This window comes from Lissotriton vulgaris, chromosome 11 (genome assembly GCF_964263255.1).
Source record: "Lissotriton vulgaris chromosome 11, aLisVul1.2, whole genome shotgun sequence".
NCBI lineage: Eukaryota > Metazoa > Chordata > Amphibia > Caudata > Salamandridae > Lissotriton > Lissotriton vulgaris.
Genome location: NC_141699.1, coordinates 200,717,058 through 200,736,766, shown reverse-complemented (window position 1 = coordinate 200,736,766; position 19,709 = coordinate 200,717,058). Strand labels below are relative to the sequence as shown.

The 19,709-nt window shown below is 40.8% G+C and overlaps 1 protein-coding gene across 2 annotated transcripts in view; it reads left to right on the top strand.

Annotated features, from left to right (window-relative positions):
• Positions 1 to 19,709, top strand: part of KCTD10 (potassium channel tetramerization domain containing 10) — a 70,728-nt gene that overhangs the window by 39,051 nt on the left and 11,968 nt on the right. Inside the window, exons 3-6 of one of the 2 annotated variants that reach the window (XM_086943104.1) lie at positions 6,699 to 6,868; positions 14,035 to 14,124; positions 17,937 to 17,989; positions 18,221 to 18,416. In XM_086943104.1, the coding sequence (XP_086799230.1) occupies positions 6,699 to 6,868; positions 14,035 to 14,124; positions 17,937 to 17,989; positions 18,221 to 18,416 (509 nt within the window). The remainder of the gene's footprint in view (positions 1 to 6,698; positions 6,869 to 14,034; positions 14,125 to 17,936; positions 17,990 to 18,220; positions 18,417 to 19,709) is intronic. The other variant, XM_086943105.1, reaches the window with a different exon arrangement.

Sequence of the window (19,709 nt, the reverse complement as noted above, 5' to 3'; positions counted from 1 at the left end):
CCCCCAATGCCTGTTTCCAATTAAAATAGCAGAAATAGAAGGGGCAAACCAAATAGGGAAAACCAAGGATGTGCCTCTACCCCTGACTAACTTATGCCCCCTACCTGGCAAGCTAACTAAAAGGCAAAAGCCCGAAAAAAAGGCAAGATACAAACTGACAACCTTCTACATCCGACTGAGAGAGGCATCAAACAAAATTATCCAATATTTGCTTAACATAGCAAACCAGCAACGGAAACGTCTTCCACAAATGTATCATTCAATCCTATGAATGATTCAGGGATGTCTGCTTCAGTCTATATAGTCTCTCCTAATAAATCCTATAAGGAACAAGAAAACCTCAAAATCCAACCATACAGACAAGAAAAAATCCCAGGAGGAAGCAACTGTAAACCTCCCTTGAGACCAATACAAGTGGGGGTCTTACAAACAGGTGACAGCTATATTCAAACAAGTGCCGCTATGACGGGTAAATCGAAACAAAGAAAGGAATCAACAAGTAATCAGTCCGAACTTGAAGGTAAGTCTGGTAACACCTCTTCAAATCAGGCCTCCATCCAATCCCTCCCCCACTGCCGAACCGCCAGCCTCAGTGAGCTCACCATCACATCCAAGAAAATACATGCATCATTGGAATTCAAATAAACTTCAAAATCACATAATGCTAATCAGAACTCTATATTTGTCAGCAAAAACAGTTACGAATGAACCTGTTACTGAAAAGCCAACCTCCCAAACAGGCCTCAAGCTCACACGGAAACCTAGTCTTCCCAAATCAAGATCATAGGACAACACCTCGTACCAACAGGCTTCATTTTATAATTTACACTTGGACAGACCGCTCCAAACATCCAACACAGACCCACTTAAAAACTCTTTACTCGCAGGAAAAACCATTTCGAATCTAGGATAACCAAACTATTATTTCAGTCTGAATTATTTACCCAAGGTAAAGAGGAAATATTTTAGGTTGTTCGGGGAGATTACAGAATTAAGACGCATGACATCCTACTAGCCGTAGAATTCCAGCCAATTGATAACCGCCACCAAAGTAAATAAACTCTAACCACCTGGAAATCAAACGAAAATTAAGACCTAATCTACTCTTTCACTCAGTCATTTGAAAGCTAGGGATTCACACTAAAAAAGGGATCAGTCTCCAAAACCCCCTATCCATTGTTACAAAAAAGGTGACCGCCCCCAACATCAGCGACACCAGTGAATGTAGTCAAATCAGTTTTGAGAGGTGCAAGAAGCACTCTCCCGATCTCTCAGAGGTCCAACACCTGGATATACCTTGCTCAAATCAAATTGATCCCAGATGGGACTGGCTTCCTTTGACCCTCACTGCCCGTAGTCCCCATGAAAGACCCAAGCACCTGACCCAAAGGTCCTACACATTATATCGTGGAACATGGCAGGGGCGAAAGAGTTGCTTCAAGATGGTACCTCCCCAGAGTCCTGAGCAAACTTACATATAATCACCCTCCAAGAAACTTGGTCACAGATAGACCTCTCGTTAGAAGGCTTTCTGTCTTAACAAGCCCAAAGAAACAGGGTAGACCTAAGGAAGGCCTTGCAGTCTACATATTGCTCCTCTAAAACAGCGATACGGAAGAATTTCCTCACAAAGATCCAGACCTTCAAATTTAGTAACTGGTCACAAGGCAACAGACCTCCTGTTCTATTGTTCAACATATACATACATCCCAACACGATGAAAAAAGTCTAACAGGGAAAATATTAGCCACAATATCCAGCTACAAGCAAGCCAACCCCAGATGGGTTATAATAATGACCTGCAATTTAAATTTAATATACACATCAGAGGATAATGACATGCTCAACTTTGAGAGCATCTTTTGGAATGTCCCGACCCAGGCCGTAACAAAATCCATATGACGAGATCTAGGAGGTGAAAGTTTGTTGGATCATTGAAGTTCCTCATAATGATGGTCGTACATGGAAGATTTCTAGATGATAACTTTCCAAAATATACATATCATGGCCCCACCCCGCACTAATAGACTACAAAGTAATTTCAGTACCCTTTATTCCGCTGCTTAAACACTTTGCAACAAAATGCAGTGCACATAGCTATCACTCATGCTAGCTTCAGCGGATAGGAATCGTCCCATGGACGCACTAATTTGCCCAACCAGAAGTTTATTCAATCACCACCACAAAATTAAAACTGGTGCCTTAGTCAACAGAAACTATAGCAGACCAAGCATCATAAGCTAAGAAACGAATTACCAAATGTGTCAACTCCATGGAGCATTGCATTTCCGCCTGGTCAGTCTTTCTAGAAACTTTTTAAGCACAATTTTCAATAGGCCCAGCACGGAAGCTCCTTGGCCCGTAAGTCAGAAAAAGAGCAGAAGTTCAACTCTCAAAGCGGTGCATGCAGTTGAAAAGTGCACAAACGAAATTAGCTAGGCAACTGAAAATGCACCCTTCCAACTGCCTTATTTTGCTATGTCTAAAAGGGCTCAAGAAAGGTTATAGAAAACATCTCTGGGAAGGTAAAAGAGCAGCGGAGGATGGATTTTAGGCTAAAATAATACATACTGCCTTGCGTCGCAACCCAAGAAATTTCTGGGAAATTATAAATAGCCTCAACCTAGCAGTAAGAAGTATAAACAGCTCTAATATCTCAGAATCCACATGGTTGTCCATTGTCACCACCTTCTCAAATAAATCAACAACAATTTAGCGAAGAGTGTCCTAGACAAAATCAACAGAAGATTCATTCTGCACTCCATCCCTCTGACCAATTGGAGACGGAACAACATATTCTCCGGCTCCAGTATCAGTTTGGAAACTTCTATCTAAGGTACGCCGCTAAGGTGCCCCTGGCCCATTATGTTTCTTCTTTAAGGAAGACACATAATTCTTGTCAAGTACATTGGCTTCACTCTTCAGAGAAGTATAGCTAAGAGGTGCTATCTTGAAACGTTTGTGAGGATCCATTATAAATCAGACGCACAAAGCAGGGGACAAGGCAAATCCTGCAGACTATTGACTTATCACCCATCTCGATTTAGAAGCAAACATTATGCATCTCTGCTACTAGTGGACTTAACAACTTGGTCCGACAATAGATGACACAAAACTATCTAGAAAGATACCTACATAGCTAGGCCTAAAACAGGGGTGCATTTTAGCACTGCACCTTTTTTAACCTCTTCATGGCAGATCTTTCACCTGCATTGGACCAGGCAAATCCCCACCCTCCCCGCCTGGGCCCCCTCCGTCTCACTCACTTATTATATGCAGACAATATTGAATTGTTTAGCTAAACCAAAATGGGCTTGCATAAATCGCTGAATATACTTGCTTCCTACGCAGAAAGTAGCTACCTGAAGGTAAACATGGCAAACACCTAAACAATGTCGCTCACCACTCCTTTGGGCCATGCACCAAGATTCTTACTAAGTCGCACTTGGCTCGGTAACAAACTACAGATATCTGGGCCTATATCTCGACTCAAGAGGAACCTTCATGCAGCAAAAACAATATGTTAAGCAAAGGGAGACTTCTCTAATCCATGCCCTCTAGGTCTGGCAAAGAAATTGAATGGGCCATAATTTCAGCCACTTTTAACTCTAATTGCCGCCAAATTATTGCCAAGAATCACCAATGCGAGTGTGGTGATGGAAGTCCGGGATGCGGCAATAGTGGACAAAATACAGATCAAAACATTTAGGCGAGTATTCAGTCCTTCACAGAATTTATCCCCAGCACAAATTTGCCTAGAATCTGACCTTACCAAGCGGGATAGAGCCAGAAGAGGGGCAGCGATGCTAAAAATAAAAACAATAAAAAATTGTTACTAAATCAACAATGCTTAAAGCTCATTAAACCAATCTTTATGGTCAGCACTTCAAAACAATTGATTATCGGAACGCCATAAGTATTTGTATACCTCTATCAAGCTACTGAGCCTCACAGAACTAAGGGTAGCAAGTGTGTTGTATGACATGTTCAAAAAGGGATCCAACAGAGCCACAACAATTCTATCCTTGCTAGAAGACAATAGCAGTTTCTTTCCCAGCACGCATTAAACATAGGTTCTTGTCCTTATGCATGGTTACTATACCAGCCTTAGCGACCAGACCAGCATGGAAATACACTAGCCTAACAGTGTGTAGGCATTCCAATGATAAAGAAGAGGATCTCATCCACCTGATTTGCTTCTGTCCAGGCATGCGTACGCCCAGATTACTCTACTTCAAGACCAGTTTGAATGACAGAAACACCCGCACATGCCGGGAAGGCCATAATAGCCAGTCTGAATCCCGGCAACCCACAATTAAATCACAAATTCATCAAGTTTCTAGAACTAGATTGCTGTGAGCTGCCAGAGGCTAAATAACTTTATCAGAGCAGTTTTGCTTTCCACTCGCAGCAACTCAAGGGTGGAACCAACTCGCAATCACCAGCCCTCTTGAACTCACCTCATCAATGCACCAATTGCACACCTTATCATGCATAATCACAGGAAGCATCAATATACCCTCACAGTGATGGGAAATATGTACAAGACTGAGTAAAAGAACAGGAATGATGTGCGGCCAGCACAAATTTTAAATCTTTGTTCACTTTTCATTGTTTGTTGGCTCCTATTTCATGAATGCACTCATAATGCTCTTTAATCAGCATTTTCAATGTTTAGCATAGGATGCATAAAAAACACTTCATCGTGTAGTAGCCGCCAGATCATTAATGCACTTTTTACGCACTTTATTCGTGTATTGTCCCCTGTTCAGCGATAGGATGTACAAAGCTGTACAAAAGCTGTTGCTTCAAAGCACATTAGCAGCCAGATGATGAAGGTATGCATAACGCACTTTAACCTCCATTTTATCATGTGTAGTAATAGGATGTATAAAAAATATATATATTTATTTTGATGGTTGTTAGCTCCTCCAAAGTATAATGCTTGACTTTCTTGCACAAACACGTGATAAACTGGTTTTTACTAATTTGTTTTAAGCACTCACCAAAGCTGACAATATGTTTTTATTCTGTTCCATTTACGACCTGATTAAAGTTCCTCTCTTTTTTACAGTTACTTTTAAAAGATAATAATAAATTGTATTATAGTAGTTTTATTTCTGTAAAATTGTTATGGTTTTATGTAACTAAAACAAGAAACTTGACTGATTGCTGCAGCTCTGGGTGGACACTCAAACTTACATGTTCTGTGTACACTTGGTACCATGTACTAAGGATTTTTAAGTAAGTCATCCATTCCAATTGGACATAGCCAATTCAACATACATTAGGTGATGGGTTAGAAAACTGGCACTGAGGCCTGACTTGGGGCAGCTGCATCAGTCCAAAACTTTGGGGGATGTTAATGCAAAAAAGAGGTATTTCTTTGCAAGCGCCATGCAGATATCTGATTGGGTGGTCTCGCTCTTAACTAGATTAAGTCTTTTATTTGGACAGTAGAGTGTATGCAGTCTGGCTGGTGCCTTTAACTTTGGGCACCAAGCCATTGCACCTATGAGTCCCAAAAGACTCCTCATTAAGTTCAACTCTTTTTAATGTCTGTGTGTGTCTCCCCTGGTTGAGTCCTTTAGATTCAAGCGGTTTCCTCTAAAGATGATACTTGGCTGCACCTCTCCTTTGAGAGAGGATCGACTACCATGGAGGAACCTTTTAAACCCTGCTTACTAGCGGTTCTGAATAAGATGTGTGCCAGACACTTAAAGAGCAACTCTGAGAAGACAGAAATGTTGCTGTTCGAGAATTTCTTCTCTAATTAGTGGGATGTCTGTTGGCCCTCACTTGTACCCAGCCTACCACAGTCAAAAGAATCTGGGGAACATATTTGAGACTCTTTTTCTCTTTTCAATTGCATGTGTTTTTGGTGTTGTAATCTTGTTTTGCGATGCTGAAAGCTTAAAAGAAATGTGTACATCTCCTCCCCGAAAATTGTGATTCAAGCAACAATCGCTTCAAGGTTGGACAATGCCTTGTATGTGGGCCTTCTAAACTGCTTAATTAGACAGCTGCAAGCACTTCAGAATGTTGTTGCACCTCTGATTCAGAAACTTCCCCGGTGCGTCTCATTCTCTTCCCGCCTAAGGGTCCTGTATTGGCTACCAGTCAGCAAGGGGATCCTTTTCAAGTCCCTGCACCCTGGACATGGAATATCTAGTGAAAAAGAAAAAAGTAGTTCCCTAAATATGTGTAGTGGAAGGAAACACATCAGCAAATCAAAAGAATCGTAAATAGGGTAGGCTGCTCAAGAGGGACCAGCACAAGAAGAGGCAGGAAGGAAATGATTGACAATAAAGCTAATCAATGCTAAGTCACGGGTGGGTCGGAGTCCATTGTAGTTCACAATAGGTCTTTAGTAATCAGACAGCTTGTGCTGTCTCGTAGGAGAGACCTAAAATAAAAAAGCAAACATCTGAGAATTATCTGAGTGTTCCTTATGGATTTAAGATTTGCCGATTGTTTATTGGCAAAAATTAATCGCTTTAAAGGTTGTAGAGTAGGGAGGCTGGGTCTAGTGTCAAATTTTGTATAGTTACTTTCTTGTCTTTCAAACTTCATATAAGCGTGATTCTAAAATTAATTTCTTATGCATGTGCCGCTGTATTTTGTGGTGTGTTTTATTGATGTTTGACTTGCTTTTGTTAGTTTTCAGGATTTCCTTTTAAAATTTAGTTTCATTTCAGGCTGGATCCTAATTGATCGTTGTGGGAAACATTTTGGTACTATTTTAAATTATTTACGTGATGGTGCAGTACCTCTACCTGAAAGTCGTCGAGAAATTGAAGAGTTACTTGCAGAAGCAAAATACTACCTAGTTCAAGGGCTTGTGGATGAATGTCAAGCAGCTCTGCAGGTATCCATTTATTTATATTTTTTGTTGAACTACTGTTGAGCTTAATTCTAATCTGTGTCATTGGAGGACTACGTGGCTACTGTTAACTCTATTGTTGTTGTTCCAGCCAAGGCCCAGAAAAGTTACTTTAAAATGTTTATTTAGATTCAGTATTTAATCAGCATTTTAGGTATGTTAATGTTGAATGCAGGAGATGAATGATACATTAAAGACCATTCAGGGAATGCCAGGAATATGCATGGTGGAAAAGAACTGCTCTGGATAGGTTCATTTGATAAGCTTGTTCACAATAGGAAGGAAAAGGTTAAGGAACACTGATTCAGCTGTACCTAATATAGGTAAATTATGCCGGACATCAGGGTGATTATGGTTGGTAGACCAACTTCAATATTTATTTTTCTTCAGGAATCAATTTTTGGGCTAGTTTAGTTCTTGCCTTTTTAATAGCATCCAAGGACTTCACGGCCACTCTCCTCTGTCTCAACCTTAAGTCTCATGTCTTGGTCCCTACCCACAATCTCGGACACATCCTGGACCAAGTTTGGTCATCCCAGGACATAGTTTCCCCCCCCCAGTATCCTCCCATGTACATGGTCTGATCACTCTCTCATTTCCTTTTCTATCACCACTGGTTCCCCTCACAAGCCCCTTCGTCCCAAGAATGTCTTCTCCCGTACCTGGAATCGTGTTGACTTGGCCTCCCTCTCTCACATTCCTTTGCTTCTTCTTCCCCAGACCTCACTGGTATTCCCCTTGACTCACAGGCCGCTGTAGTTGGTAATTGGCTCTCTTCTGCATGTGATTTAGTAGCCCCCCTCAAGTTAGTTAAGTCCATTCGCCTTCACGAGGCTCACCGTTGGTTTAGCCCGGAGCTCAAGACTCTTAAACTGGAGCTTAGACGCTCAGAGCGCCTTTGGCGCCGCAGCTACTGCCCTGACCACAAGGCCAAATACAAAATTCTTCTTAAGGAGTACAAGATGGCCATCTTGGCCACTAAGACCAAGTACTTCTCCGAACAAGTGGCGCTCTCGGCTAACAAAGCTAAAGAAATCTTCTCTCTGGTCAACAACTTGGCCACCTCTGATCGTGCTTGCCCTCACTTCACTCCCTCCCAGGCCCTCTGCTCTTCTCTTAACAACTTCTTTATCGAGAAGATTGTTAAAATTAAATCTAACATCTTGGTCACTCCTTTTACTCCTCCTCACTCTGTTCCTGTTCCCTCTGCGTCTAAACCTTCCTTCTCTTCTTTTCCCCCCCTCTCCTTGGACTCTTTTCTGGCTCTGCTCACTAAAATCAAGTCTGGCTCCCCCACTGATTGTGCCCCTGCCCGTATTCTTAAAACCCTTTTCTCTTCCTGTCCTGATACCCCTCTCTCCTTTCTTAATGCTTCTCTCTCCACTGGATTGGTCCCTTCTTCATTTAAATCTGCTATTGTTTCTCCCATTCTTAAAAAACCCGGTCTCGATTCTTCTCTTCCCTCTAACTTTAGACCTATCTCTCTTCTCCCTTATCTTGCTAAAATCCCTGAATCTTACGTTACTTCCTGTCTCTCTGTTTATGTTGAACAGAACCAGCTCCTGGCTTCTCACCAAGCCGGTTTCCGTTCGGGTCATTCGACCGAAACAGTGGTGTTAGCCGTCCTTGACGAGCTTAAAGCCAAGGCCGACGTCAACTCCCCCCAAGCTTTGATCCTCCTCGACTTGTCCGCTGCGTTTGACACGGTCGACCATAACATTCTTTTGGACCGTGTCAGCGCAGCGGGCATACGAGGTTCTGCCCTCTCCTGGATCACCTCCTTCTTGACAGGTCGTTCCCAAGCCGTTCACCTTCCCGGCTTTTCTGCTTCCCCCCCTCCCGGTGCCCTGTGGGGTCCCCCAAGGTTCCTCTCTTTCTCCCCTTCTTTTCAACCTCTATATTCACCCTCTTATCTCTTCCCTTCTTGAGCTGGGGGTCTCTGTGTATAACTACGCTGATGACCTCCAGCTCGTCTTTGATCTTTCCTCTTCTTCTCACTCTTTATCCCTTTTCCACTCCACCATGGTCTTTATTTCTGGGTGGATGAGCGCCAACCACCTCAAGCTCAATCCAGATAAGACTGAGCTTGTCCTGATTGGCGGCTCATCCAGCCCCTGGTCCCCTGCTTTCTGGCCTCCCATTCTTGGCCCCCCTCCCACCCCCGTTCCCTCTGTTAAAACTTTGGGCATCAAGGTCAGACATGACCTGTCCATGCACGGCCAGGTCAGTGCCGTGGTGTCCTCATGTTTTCTTTCCCTCCGAATGATCCGGAAAATCTCTTGTTTCTTTTCTCTTGACTCTCTTAAAATCATTATTTCTGCCCTCATCACTTCCCGCCTTGATTATGGCAACAGCTTGTTCGCCGGCATTCCTGCCTATGAAACCCGCCGCTTACAAGCTATCCAGAATCAGGCTGCCCGTCTTATCTTTCACTTGCCCAAAACCCATCATATCACTCCCGTCCTTAAATCCCTTCACTGGTTGCCCATTTTGCAGAGATCTCTGTTCAAACTAGGGTGCCTTGTTTATCGGGCCCTTGATCACTCTGCACCGGCTTTCATCAATTCTTTGATTTCCCTTCACACCCCTGCCCGCACTCTCCGTTCATCATCTTCTGCCCTCCTCACTGTCCCCCGCTTTCACAAATCTCGCACTGGTGGAACCCGTTTTTCTGTTCTTGCTCCCCGGTTCTGGAACTCCCTTCCTCTTTCTATGCGTTTGATCCCTATCTTTTCACATTTCCGTAAAGCGCTGAAAACTTTTCTGTTTGCCCTGGCCTACCCCTGCTAATCCTCCTGGCCCTGTCTGTTCGGTTCTTTAGAGCTCCCAGCGCCAGGAAGCCGTTTTGGCCATCGTGCGCTCTATAAATATTTTCATTCATTCATTCATTCATTCATTCATTCATTCATTCAATATTTTGCGTAAAAGTTTCTTCTCTTTAATCCTAGTTTTCACTTAAGATGATCCCCTAATTGATAACCAATTGAATAATTCCCATGGACCCAGGAAAATTCTGTGATTCTTTATAAACACATTAAAAAATACACCAATCTGCTTTACAAAAAACAACACCCTTACTACTAATGCAGTAAGTATTTTGTATTTAAAAACAATAACTGAAGCCACATAATTGGTCAGCATTCAATGCTGTAACCTTGTAAGTAACATGCTTTGGAGCACCAGCAGTGCTCCACTGAAGCCAGAAGCATGGTTCTTTTGATGAGGTTGACTGTGTAGTTAATTTATGAGGGGGATCACAATATCCGAGAGCTAGTTCTTTAATAAGGAGGCTCACAATATCTGAGAACTACAACTGCTGGTATAGTAGACCAAACCATTTACTTCTGATTTATGGGGTACTTGCAATATATCAACATTTGGAATAGCAGGGAGGACTCCAATCTGGAATAATAGTACTGAGAAAAAACAACCACACACAGAACTAGGGCTAGTTATTCCAGTCATCTTGTCTAAGCTGCATGTGTAAGCCACTCTCTGAATCAATTCAAAAAGGTTTAATGAACAAGAGAGTTGACACCAAGTGGTAGCTTAATGCATGGCAATAATAGTGACATCTTTCCTCTAGCCCAGTGAGGTTTAGGCTTACATCGTTACCAAGCATTCACAAACTGATAAGTTACTTCAGAAAAGCGACCCAGCAAAGGACTGCTTTGAAATAAAGGGTCTACTCCCGATGAGGCATGAGAAACAAGTAACTGTTTCAGCTTTTCAACTGTTTTAGTGTCCTCCAACTTTTATCTTGTCTGCCTTCTTCACAGACAATTTATGCAAAGATTACTCGGTAGGCATAAAGGAATAGAGAAGAACAGAGGTAGATCAGGAGACTAACTTAAATGAAAATGTGCTGCCTCTTTAGAAAAAAAGGGAGTTGTGCACAAAGCTACTATATTAACGCTTATCTATCCTATTGTACTCGTCTGCCTTGCAGGCATAAACTCTGTTACAATGTGTGTGAAAGCAAATTGTGAAATGGTGTATGTGCATGCAGAGGCAAAATGAAGAACCAATACTGTGGGGAATGTAATGGCCTGGTAAATGAAGAAACTGAAAATAGTAAAAAAAAAAAGTGTGTGCTGTAAGTCAAGAACTGCAAATTTAATAAGGTAAATAGTCAGATGAATGAATCTTATAAAAACATATTGATTACTAAGCCCTTGAGTAGTAAGAAAGTTGGGGAGCCCACTATAAAATCTCAAGTTCTAAGACCTACAACCCATTGACATTAGTATTAGCAGGCGCTATCACTCCCTATAGCTCATGGCCTATATTTTGGCACTAGGCCAAAAAAAGCCTCCAAGGTATAAACCTATTAGTATTACTGCTTAGGGGACCACGGAGGCAAACATTGTTTCCACTGCTGCTAATTTGGTGAATTTCAATGCAAAAAAGAGAGCTTTTAGAAATGTGACTGTATCATTAAGGCAGCAACCATCGGAGCTCAATAATCTAATTCATCCAGGGAAAAGATAGTCAACTATTTGTAGAATTGGCCCTGGAGGGTAAAACAAATGAAAGCTATGGTCCAAGTAGCATTTGAACACAGAAAGTAGGCCTATAGAAGTTAACTCCCAATTTGCCAAAATCAAAACCCAGTTTCAACAACAAGCAAAACAATTAGCAAAATGAAGGCGACATTATTCTGTGGTGGTAATAAAGTAAGAAGTTGAGTTAATTATCTTAAGAAATTAGAAATAACAAACCGGTAGAGGTGTTTGAGTCAACAATAAAAAGGCTGGAAATTGGAGTTGTGTCCTCATTATAGAGGTAACTGATATAATGGAAATTGGCATAACACTGAAATCATTTTTGGTATAGCTCATTCCGGACTCTGAAAAGTGTGGATCCCACAATTGACCTAAAAAATCAAAGCTACAGCAGATGAATTGGGAACAATCATATGAGCCTTGGAAAGACCATCAACACCTAGAATTACATTAATCAACCTCTTGATGTTGTCAGGAATAGAGACTATACTTAAGAACGTTAGAAAACCAAACCAATTTGAAAATCGTGGAGAGGTGAGAATGTAAACTGTTCTTTCCAAAATATAACAACACCTTTTACATAGCTTATCTACAGCATGCCTTCATGCTAAATCATCAAAAACATTTAATCCTTCCAAAATGTAACTGTGTAAAGTAAGAAGCAAGAAAATTGATCTGAAAAGTGATCATAAAAGGGAATAAAATGAGGCACTGCTCAAGAATTTGTTAGAAAAGTGTAAAATAGATTGAGAGTCTCACCCCTGGTTGATGAGGGTCCTAACACTGGGGTTTGTAAGCGCGAATGCACATTTTAGTAAGGATGTTTCCCTGGGGGCTTTGGGAAGGGTTGAGTGAGATGTTGTGGTGGGTATGTAGAATTTAGGATAGACCACTGGGTGGCACAGAGCAAGGCATTTGAAGTCCGCAGACATATTAGAGTAAAATGTCAAATTAAAAGAAAATGGTTATGACATTTACCATAGCACCATGTAATGTTCTTGGACTGCGTCATTATAAAAATGAACAGATACAAATACTTTGAAATTCTGGAATTAAAGCACTAATGCTTCTGGAGACTCTTATGCCTTAACACATTTGTTTATTATAGATTTCAAGGGTTTTTACAACAATTACTTCAAAGCAAGAATTTAATATTACTGACACTGATATTGATCAAAAATATGTCTCTAAATTTGGTAATATCAGCAAAAGCATATATAAAGTGGCGAATAGTGATGACCCATCACATTTTGAAGGTAGAGATGGCCAGCTTAGAAGCTATTTATGTATTGCAGGTAATCAGCCTTTTACTTTATAACCAACAAACCCATCAAGGAAAAGACAAGCGGATTCACACCGGAAACTGTTGCAGATAGTTTAAAAACTCTTGGGTAAAAGTACGATTTATATGATTCATATTGGACAATATATACCAAAACCGCCGCACAAACCTTCCTTTCAGCAAGATTTAATTCTTAGTCATGAATTTTTCTGATATCCACAGCTCTGATGGATAGGGTATGGGCATTACATCATCTCCTTGATGTTTATCGGTTAAATCCACTCTTCCGTTAACCCTTCAGTACTTAAGCATTCTCATTAAACCTTAACCTTGGTCTTTTGATAGATCCTAAATGAAAGATGACTTGCTATTCTTTATTAAATAACAACACAGGAATGTTTTGTGGGTAACGTAGCTTCTGCATGTACACATACATTTTTAGTCTGTGACCCCCATTAAGAATTTTTTAGAGCAATAAAGAATATATTAAAGAAGTTAAAAAAAAAAAAGCAAGCTAAAAGGTCAAGGATGAGAAATTATCTATATAAACACAATATAAAAATGACAAATGTTCAGTCAATAATTTCCCTCCCGAACAGTTAAGTAAGGTCCAGCGACAATACCAGGACTAAGAATTTGAACAAGCACTAGTGAGGAGTATGAGACACCACGTACAAATCCCTCAAAAGAGTGAGAAATGCAGCAGATGTTAGCTGGACAGACAGCACAAAAGCAGAATAGGAAGCATACTTACGTAATTAGAATGGTCTGCAATGCTTGTGCGATACGTGAATCACTTACCACCTGAATATAGTACAGTGAGGCATACCTCTCTCTCCCATTCCTATCCTGTAATCCCCAGGCTTCTTCCTCACCATTTGAGATATGAGCTCTATTATTTAGCACTCAGAGGGGGGCCTCTGTGCTGTGTTCAGCTCGGTCTGAATTTATTTTTTATTTAGCACAAATTTGATGCGTTCTCCTTTTGGTGCTTTGTCTACATTGTTTGTAATGTAAAAGTATTCCTTTGACCTAATCGTTTCTAATCCTCTCTCGTCAGATAACCATTTAAACCCATTCTCAGTTAAAGTATAATTTTCCTAGCCTTCGCACTATTTAGAGCTTTGTTCCCAGATGCTGCATTGTATTCAAATGTAACATTCAAGTAGCCTGGGTGGATCAAGTGTCGATTTTTATGTTCATTACATTAGTATTTCAATGGAATGCAGAAAGCAACTAGTCATTCCTTGATGCCCTATGAATTCAATGAGACATGCAGACTCAAAGTGTCTACGCTATGGAATATTTTAGTAAATGCACTGTAGTATTTTTAACTGTCTGTTATGGCTTCTTCTTTGATCCAGCAGAACAAAGATACGTATGAGCCTTTCTGTAAAGTACCAGTAATTACATCCCCCAAAGAAGAACAGAAATTAATAGCAACTTCAAATAAGGTAGGAAAATCTCATCTTTCACTTGACCTCAGGACATCTCATTTAAACGTTGATGTATTTTGTCTGTATTGATCTAGGAAAATAGTAACATTGTACGGCTCCATACAAATGTCTGGTACAGGCAAACCTTAGATACTTCTCAAGTCTTTGTTAAACTATTTCTTCTTTTTAAAACATTTTTTTTTAATTTTATTTGTTACAGCACTGTTATTGGCATACAATTATAGTTGGTACTTGAGAAAAAATGTCATCAATCTTAATATATACAGAATTAATTGAAAAAACAGCAAACTCATTTTTAACCACCAACCATCCAGAGTGGGAAGAAAGCATTACATCTTAATAAAAAAGAAAAGAGAAGAGATAAAAAGGTTCATTTCAAATGCAATCAGTATACCCAGATTCTCAAACATAGACGTTGAATCCCTGCCAATTTTGAGCTAAATCAGCCTTTACTGTCAATCTTCTCTTCCTTCAGTCTACAGATAGGTGCCCATATACGCCTGCCTAGCTTCCTCCCTCTCTTGCCCTTTCTCTCATAGACCCCTTTTTCCAGATTATAGGTAGCCAATAGTTTAGCAAGCCATTGCTGAAATGTCAGGGCTGCCTGATCCAGCCAAGCCGAAGCAATACAAATAGCCATTCCAAGAAACAAAAAGCAATAATGTGGATCTTGCGTTTCCCTATCATTAATTACCAGAAGCATCAATGCTGGAGTAAGAGAAACCTTTAAATCCAAAGTTTGATCAATAAACTTTTCAATTGCTCTTGTCAAAATTAGCAATCGAGGGCAAGTCGCAAACATGTGGATTATATCAGCATCCAAGCCATCACAGCGGGGACATCTGATTCCTTCCTATCCCCCACACTGTGCAATCCGTGCCAGTGTATGATACAGTGCAAAGACTGTTTTAAAGTGCTAAACTTGAAGTCCCGCTGAGCACAGAACGGTCTGGCCCAGTTTCAGAGAATCAAGAAAACTATCTTGATCTATGCCTCATTTGTCACACCACCTCTTTCCATGTTTGTCCAAATCATCTTGCTTGAGGAGCAACAGTTTTGCATAGATTTTCTTAATGGTGCAGTTCTCCCCCTCTCTTATAATATTAATAATAGTGACATTCCCGTAAACCGTTCAGCCCACCCTTTTAACCTCCTAAAAAAACTACGTAGCTAAATATGTTTAAAGAAGTTTCTCTTATCAATACCATAAGCATATTGGATATCGCCAAATAAACGAGTTTCCCCCAGCCCTAATAGATCTCCTATCATCCGTATCCCGCTCCCCTCCCACTCCAGCATTAAAAGTGTGGGATTACCATATAGCTGGGTATAAAAGTTAATTCTCCCTAAGCCAATCTTTTTTAAAAAGCTGCCCAGATCTTAAACACAGTCATCAGCGTTTTAAATCTTGTTTTTTTAAAGTAGCTAGGTACACTGAATTTTATAAAGCAGTTCGCAGCATCATCTCCTAGAAATAGCCTATATACCTCTGGTGAACCCGCTTTAATCCAGGGATCTTCTACTCTCCCACCGATCAACCCGCTCGTATATTGGAAGGCCGAAGCCCAATAATACATTTTAAAATCTGGGACCGCCCAACCCCCTTTTTCTCTAGGCAATGACATGTACCTCAGAGCCCTCCCTTGTTTTCCCAGTTTTAACTGAAAATGCTTTCAGTTTCTGTGTTATTCTCTTGAGCTTTTGGCTGACAATGTCTTTTATGAGCAATTTGCAAGATTTGTGAGTGTTTTTACTCATTAAAACACAAAGTTCAAGGACTATTTGACCTAATGTGTTTTTTGGTTTCCTTTTCTATTTTCTGTACATATACAAGTGTTTACATTGTCTAGCCTTGGTTTTGGAGCTGCATTGGTGTGAGAAAAATGATATATGTATTTACATATATTTGGTACGAAATATGTGTTTTTTACATATATATTTTTATATTGTTTCCGGGGTCCCGCACATGGGCGGGAATATACAGTGTTTATGACTTTGATGAGGATACCCCTGGAAGAGAACTAGGATTACAGGTAAGTAACTTATCCTTTCGGAAACCCCATATTTATGCAGCTAAAACTCCAGTTTACTGCACCCAGAGAATATATGTATGTTTAAGTGAGTCCTTAACCCTTTCACTGCAGTGGCTATTCCGCCGCAATGCTAAGGGGCGGGGGGGGGGGAGGGGGGGCTCCCACGCTGGTGACGGAACTGCTCCGTCGGGCCCCTCGAGTGAGCTGTGCTTGTGACGGAACGGTTCAGTCACTGCCCGCCCGCTCAATAGAACGCGCCGCACAGGCTCAATCAGCACCGCGCAGGCACGGTGAGCGGGCCGTGACCACCAGCACAGACCACCCGAGGGGCGTGACCGAACGGTTCCGTCACCAGCGTGGATGGGGTTAATATAAGTCTCCCCTCCTCAAAGTGACATTCATGTCTACTTTGGGAATGTACATTAAGTGGGGAACTCTGGTTTCTGACGAAGGCCATAGTATGTAAACCTACAGACGTATAATGCTGGAGTAATTATTATCTCTACCCGTCACTTCTCTTTTAACTTTTAACCTTGGCAGAGGTAATTTTATTCTTTTTTAGATCCCTCATACTTGTAGTATAAAGTGCTCTCTTCAAGGTTGAGTCCATCCAGATGCATCTGATTGTGGGAATCCATGATGAAGCATGCCACAAAATGTGCGTGGGACTCCTTTTAAACTGTTGTCATTTTTAGTAGGAGTTTCTATATTCTGGAGTACCTTATCCGATTCTTTTTGATTTCTTACGGTAATGATCGAGGTAACTATTAGCAGCAATACTACGTGTCTTTCGGACATCTTCTTTCAAATGCTCACTCTCATCATCTGAGGGATAGCCCCGGGCGCCACAAGCTCTAGCTACGCCCCTGACAGATGGTGTCCCTGGAACAAAGAGACTCTCGAAACCGGAGCCCCTGTTTGGGTTCAGCCGGATTGGTCCCACAGTCCCCACTTGCAGCATCTTTCATACAGGTACTTTTCCAATTGACTCAAATGGGGCACCAGACACCGAAAACACCTCTGCACCCTGATGCCCCAGAGCTGACGGATGTGACCTGTTTGTGTTACGTCAGCCACTACTTACCTTAAGTCCAGAAAAACAGTCCTATAAGTCGTTGACAAGTGGCCATATGCAGTATATCTCTTCTCCCACAAGTTAACATTAGCACAAATTCAGTTTTTACCTGATCACAAAAATCTTGGCGCCTAAAATATTAAAATCGGTGGTATTTTTTATAAATTGGTGTCTGATTTCTATGATTGTGTGTCCCATTTATTGACTGTGTGTGTACAACAAATGCTCAACACTTTCCTCCGATAAGCCTAAATCTGCTCACCCACCCCACCACTAACGGACAACTTTGGGATTGTTAAAGCAAGCCCCTGTAAGCCAGTAAGGGTTTCCTGAACTCTTTACATAGTTTAATTTGTTTTAGTGCACTATATAGAGAGTCAGCTTCCTACATCACCCAGCTGGCATCTAAAGGTTTTACTGTGGGTTCCCCTGAATGTGAAACTCATCAGCTTTACCTCCTTGTACCTGTGGTGGCACCTGTTAGCACATTCAAACCAAACTTAATAATGTTCATAATGCTCCTTTAAATAGTTACTCCATCTCATATTTAGTTTGAGAAACGTTGGCTCCTTGGCAGATTTCTAGCTTAGTCATCACTTGTACTTACAATGTGGTATCATTTCCTTGCAGTTATCAGTTTTAAAAAAATGGAAAGCCAGTTAATTGCCTAATTGTGTTTTATTTTTGTGCTTTACTTCCAGCCAGCAGTAAAGTTGCTGTATAACAGGAGTAACAACAAGTATTCATACACAAGGTAAAACCACTTTATTGAGATAATGTTTAAATATAACCTTAATGTTAGGTGCTTTACATTTTTTTTGTCTTTGTGAGTAATTGATATGTTAGGAATTCATGATTATTGTATTGTTATTTTTTTTTAATACATTGATTTTCATTATTCCCTTGCTTTACAAACCTCTTTTGATAAATGTAATTTGCAGGGTGTCTTTCCTGCTGCTGCTTCACTCTAATTGTTCTTTTGCAGCAATTCGGATGACAACATGCTGAAAAATATCGAGTTATTTGACAAGCTGTCTCTACGGTTTAATGGAAGAGTAATATTTATAAAAGACGTCATTGGAGATGAAATCTGCTGCTGGTCTTTCTATGGTCAGGGGCGCAAGATTGCTGAAGTATGCTGTACATCTATTGTCTATGCTACAGAAAAAAAGCAAACCAAGGTGAGGGGTAGAGTGCCATCTACTGATTAGACATTTGTTTGATATTTTTGAAAAAAACGAATTTCCAAATCTTTGTGGTTCACAGGGATGGACTGTGAACTGAAATTGGGTCTAGAAAATGTAATTGCCATCCTGTTTTCCTCTGCAAGTGCTCCTAGAGCGCCAGATGCTTTTCATTTAGTTTAGGGGTAACCTCACCTCAGAAACTAACTTATTAATAATTTATTGCAGGACAGTTTTCAAAATGTCAACAACCTCCGAAGAGAAACTCAACAAATATTCCAGTACAGGGTTTAGAAATTGCACAATTGTTTCTGAGGGATACTTCTAACCATAGATTCCTGACCTTTAGGATATCAGTGCCAGGTGCCAGCCAGTATTCAGAGAATCTTCAGTAGAGCTCCTGTCCACTGACAAATGGTAACATGTTTGCTCCGACGTGACTCCAAAGCGCCCTGGAAGTAACGAAATGGATTTCCATACAAGCGCCACCTCTGTGCCCTAACATCCATTTACTAGTCTTTCTCCTGCCTTGTGCTCAAACGCGAACACTCAAACAAATTATTGATGACCATGTGCCAGAATCAAACTTAAAACTTATTATGAAGGTTAGAAGGAATTTGCGGTTAGAGTATCTACCAGAAAAAGTGTTACCAAAGGTAAATAGATGGTTCTTCTCTGCAGAAAAAAATAGTGTATGTCCCTTCAAATAAAAAATATGAGCTACTTTAATATCTGGATGGGCTGAGGGTCGTATAGTCCATCCAGTCATGAAAGCAACTCCCATTCAGCCTTCGCCTATATCTTACCTGTCCCTTCCCTTTCTGGTGGCTTGGTGCTTGAACCTGTGCTTCCCATGAATGTAATCGGAACGGGTTTCTTATATACCGATTGGACTAAATTACCTATAACATTTGAATAGATTCAGCATGCTATAGAGAATATATCTTATCACTAATTAGTGTCGTAGCAACTTTATTATCTCTTTAGAAGGAAACTTGCAGACTTGTTCATTTAAACTAGCGCTCTGAAGTAGCCAAAATGAGACACTTGGCAAAACGAAATGGTACATACATACCACATATTCTTTTATTTTTTTTAATGTTTTCTCTGTAAATCAGTTTAGTGTGGCAGAGAAAAGAAAGGTCTTTCAAGGAGGTTTAAAATTAATGCTATCAGGATTTCTCAGTGATGCAATGCTGACATATGTTGTCATCTTTAGGTCACAAGTATACATTCTGGCAGTACTGAAACTCAGCCTTCCATCCTTTTAAGGCTGGTAAATTGAGCACC